A 4,141-nucleotide genomic window follows, 5' to 3' on the forward strand; every position below is an offset into this window, starting at 1 on the left:
TTTTATATCCACTTTGTTTTAATAAAAATTTCATTATAAGACTATTGTTAGATTTTAAAAATGTTTAAACTATCTGAATGGTTACCAATTATTTGTTTTGAAAAAAAAAAATTCAAAATTATAACTAGTTGTGGTTTCGAAATCGTCATGATTTCTCCACGTAAACAAAGAAAAATATGTCAAAAAATGCATGTAAAGACATGTTCTTCAATAGTTATGTATTTATTGATATTTTAAAAAAAATTATTATGTCTTTCATGCATGTCCCACTATTTCAAATATTTATCAGTCATTTTGATTGATATTTTTATTTTTATTTTCTTCATTTAAAATCACAAAAATTGATTTTGAAAAAAATGAAACTCAAATTTTCGAATTGAAATAAAGGAGGCCTGATATTTATCCTCTATAGCGATGAAGTCTAAAGGCAAAGAATTGAATTTTAAAATTTAAAAGAAAATGTGTTCTTTGATTCTTTTAGTAATAACTTGAGATGATTCTAGCTGAATGAATTAAAAATATTGAATCATATTATGAAAACTCTTATTTGAACAAATTCGTTTTATTAAAAGAATTTATAAAATAACAATAGTTTGTTGTCGTCGTGCTCAATACAGAAAAACACCAGCAAAACAAGATCAATCAATTTCAATGATAACAAAAACGAAAATATCAAAAGAACAAACCCAAAACCATCAAATTATGGGAACTATTCACATATTTTGGTATATTTTTGTTGAAATTTGATTGATGTAAAGATTTTAGAAAACTTGTTAAAACCTTGTTTTGATGCAATAAATTATTTAAATAATATTATTACTTAGAAAAATAATAATTTGTAATGATTTTTAAGTGGTGGAATTTTTTTATAAAAAAATTTAAAATAAAATATATTTTAATATTTTGATCGATAAATTTAATTATATAATAAATTAAATAGGGAGTTAAATAATATTTGTTTTGAGGGAAATTATTTGAAAGTATGAACCAACATAGATCAAATGTAATAATGTAATAGAGACCGAATAAACTAAATTCAGCCACTTGATTATTTTTTTGTTATTTTTTATTTAACTGTTATATTTATAAAATTAACAAGTCTTAGGCCTTGTTTAGAGGGCGGTTATTTAAATAACAGAGTTATTTAGAAAATAATAATGTGTGATAATTTTGAGAAATTAATAGTTTTTTTTTTGGTAAAAAAGATTTAAATTGTTAATATATAATGATAAAAAAAATTAATAATTTAAAATATAAAGTATTTTATAATTTAAGTAATGAATTGATTGATTTAATAAAAGAAGACAGGAATGATAGGATATTTTTAGATTATAATTCTTTAAATAATATATATAAAAGTATTATTTTTTAATTTTTTGTATACATCATTATTGTTAGGGCTTGGGAGGGGAGCTTGCCATATCCTAGGGCAGCCGCCCTTAAACTAATAAAGGGACTTTACCCGAATTGCTTGAACAAAAGAATGGGAATAGAAATGAAACTGTAACTCAAATTGTGTTAATTTATTGCTTTTCCTTTCTGAAATTTTCCCAACTAATTTACAAAAGGACCGACCAACTTCTTAGAATACGGCAAAAGCTTCTTTATATGACTCTTCAAACAATTTTAAAATATATTTTAAAAAATTAATTTTAATTTTATTTATTTGTTTATTTATATTTTTATTAATTAATTTTATATTTAATCAATATTAAGTGTTAATCATTTACAATAAATCCTTATAAATATATTTAAAAGTAAATTTATTAATTTATAATTTTAAAATATATTTTAAATAATTTATTTTGATTATTTAAATAATCTTGTTTGGTATAAGATAATGATAAGTTGAGTTATTAGTAAAATTATTTTAAATAGAATTAGTATTTAATAAAAAAATATTTATTTTAAAAAATAAATTAAAAGTATTTTAATATTTTAATTAATAAATAAATTGATTTTATTGATAAATAAATGCATAAGAAAAATAAAAAATTATTTAAATAACATCAACCTAAATTATTTCAAACCAAATTATCCCAATTCACCCATGTTTATTATTATTCTTTTGAAAATGACATTTACTTATAATATTCTCTCATTTACAAAGCTTTCTTATTTTTATTAATTTGTTTTTTTTAAATTCATCTATATAACAGTTGCTTAAGTAAGTAAATAAATAATATTAAATATAATATAAATCTAAAAGGTAAAGCATTAAAAAAGAAAATGACAATGAATTCATCCCTGCCGCCACTAGTACAATTTGAAAATATTTATATTCAGTTTAAAAAAAGACTTTTAATTTTTTTTTTATTGAAATATTATTTTAAATTAAATAATATTTTAACATACATATATATTTAATAACATTTTTTAATGTTGAAACTCAAATGATTTAATGAATTGTAAGAATGCTCTCAAATAGATTTACATCCCTTTATCAAACTGAAAGTGTTATGCTCATAATAAACTGAAAGTGTTATGCTCATAATAATGGATTCATAAAATAATAATAACTAATTTATATAACATAAATTTACCAGCAAATTTCAAAAGTCGGATAATTAATTAAAATCAATGAGATAAACTAACATAATATTACTAGTACTACCATTGATGCAACAAAAGATAAACAAATGATTACTTCCTACTAAAGATAAATTCGGATTTGTTCTCGAGTTTGAACACGACACATTCGCCTTCCTTGACATTATTTATCTTGAGAAAAGCCTCCCATCCATCTCCAATAAATTTCGATTGAAACCCATCGTGATAAAGAACAGGCATCGATGAAATATCATATCCTCGAAGAAGAATGATCTTTGTCCTTTTCCTCGATAATCCTGTCAAAATATCTTCTAATCCTCTCGATATGCTCTACAATAACATTAAACTTTGTATTAGTAATTAATAACTAAGCACCATTAATGATCAAACAAAGTTTACCAGTAATCCTTTCCAAGTGACCGACATAATAAATTGAACATCATTGGCATCAATTGGTTCTCTTTTAACAGATAAAGGAAGATGAACTTGATCTCTAGTAGTTTGATGATTCCTAACCACCATCTTAGTATCATTAACAACTGCATTTTCATCACAACAAATAATTATTAGATAAAACCAACTTTGATGATCATAATTATTTAATGCAAGAAAAAAATAATAAAAACTAACCCCATGGTGTGGTCTTGATCCTTTCCTTTGGCTGGGGGACTTTACAAACAGCATCACAAAGAAGTCGGGAAGTTCTTAAAACAGATTCCTTATGATCATATCGTGGAGGTAGAGGCAGAGGCAACATCATTGTTTTCGGTTTCTCAAAACTCGACAAGTCGAATAACAAACTTCTTCGACTTTGATCTTCATGACATCCAACAATGTTATTACTATTGTTGTTGTTTATGCGATTTATCATGTAAAATGTTTCCTCTGTAAACTCTGTTCCAGATTTCGAATAATTCATATCGAAATCAGGGTGAGGAACAACAACAGTAGTGGTGTTGGGATTCATGTCTTGAACAATGTTTGTAGATTTGTTGATGTTTCTTTTCCTTTTCATTATGTTGTTGTTCATCGAGAACTTAAACCTTGGACAACCAGTTCTATCATAGATTTGAACTGAGAAATGAGAACTTTTGACCCATTCAAAAACTAATAAATCGCCTATTTCCAAATTGTGATCATTTGAAAAATAATCCCAACCATTTTCGAATGCTAAAGAACCTTCAACCTCGGATATTGTTACTGTCCAAATCTTTTTTGTGATGTCTTCAAGTTGGATTTTCTCACCCACCATGTTTGAGATTTGTCGAGCAAACTTAGGAGGCAAGAACTGAAACAATCAAATAAAAAAAAAATCAAACAAACAAAGAAAACAAACAAACAAACAAACAGAGATTTAAGAATAAATGGAGAAGAAGAAGATTACCATGATCTTGAAGAAAGTAGCATCGATCATGACTTTGAAAAAGGAGACAAGTTTACGAAGAAGGGGATCATCAACGACGTCGTTTCGTTCTTCATTGTAATTACCATGAACAAGTTCACATTTCTGACTACAGACTGAACATGCTCTTCCGCTGCCACCCATCATCGATCATAAACCCTAATTTCAAATTCATACAAAAACAGAAAA

The 4,141-nt window shown here is 25.1% G+C and overlaps 1 protein-coding gene across 1 annotated transcript; it reads right to left on the bottom strand.

The window, feature by feature from the left end:
* Positions 1–2,625: 2,625 nt before the first annotated feature.
* On the bottom strand, positions 2,626–3,837 carry LOC124937075. Its single transcript, XM_047477587.1, has 3 exons — positions 3,181–3,837; positions 2,950–3,089; positions 2,626–2,880 (listed from the first exon to the last, which is right to left on the bottom strand). The coding sequence occupies exons 1-3, from the start codon at positions 3,800–3,802 to the stop codon at positions 2,644–2,646; spliced, it is 999 nt and encodes a 332-aa protein (XP_047333543.1). The 5' UTR covers positions 3,803–3,837; the 3' UTR covers positions 2,626–2,643.
* Positions 3,838–4,141: the final 304 nt, after the last annotated feature.

The sequence above is a fragment of the Impatiens glandulifera genome, chromosome 4, assembly GCF_907164915.1.
Source record: "Impatiens glandulifera chromosome 4, dImpGla2.1, whole genome shotgun sequence".
Classification (NCBI taxonomy): domain Eukaryota; kingdom Viridiplantae; phylum Streptophyta; class Magnoliopsida; order Ericales; family Balsaminaceae; genus Impatiens; species Impatiens glandulifera.

Coding starts and splice junctions, on each gene's coding strand:
- LOC124937075 (XM_047477587.1), bottom strand. CDS start 3,802: ATGGTGGGTGAGAAAATCCAACTTGAAGACATCACAAAAAAGATTTGG. Junction 3,090..3,180: donor GATCAAGACCACACCATGGG/GTTAGTTTTTAT, acceptor ATGAAAATGCAG/TTGTTAATGATACTAAGATG. Junction 2,881..2,949: donor TCACTTGGAAAGGATTACTG/GTAAACTTTGTT, acceptor ATGTTATTGTAG/AGCATATCGAGAGGATTAGA.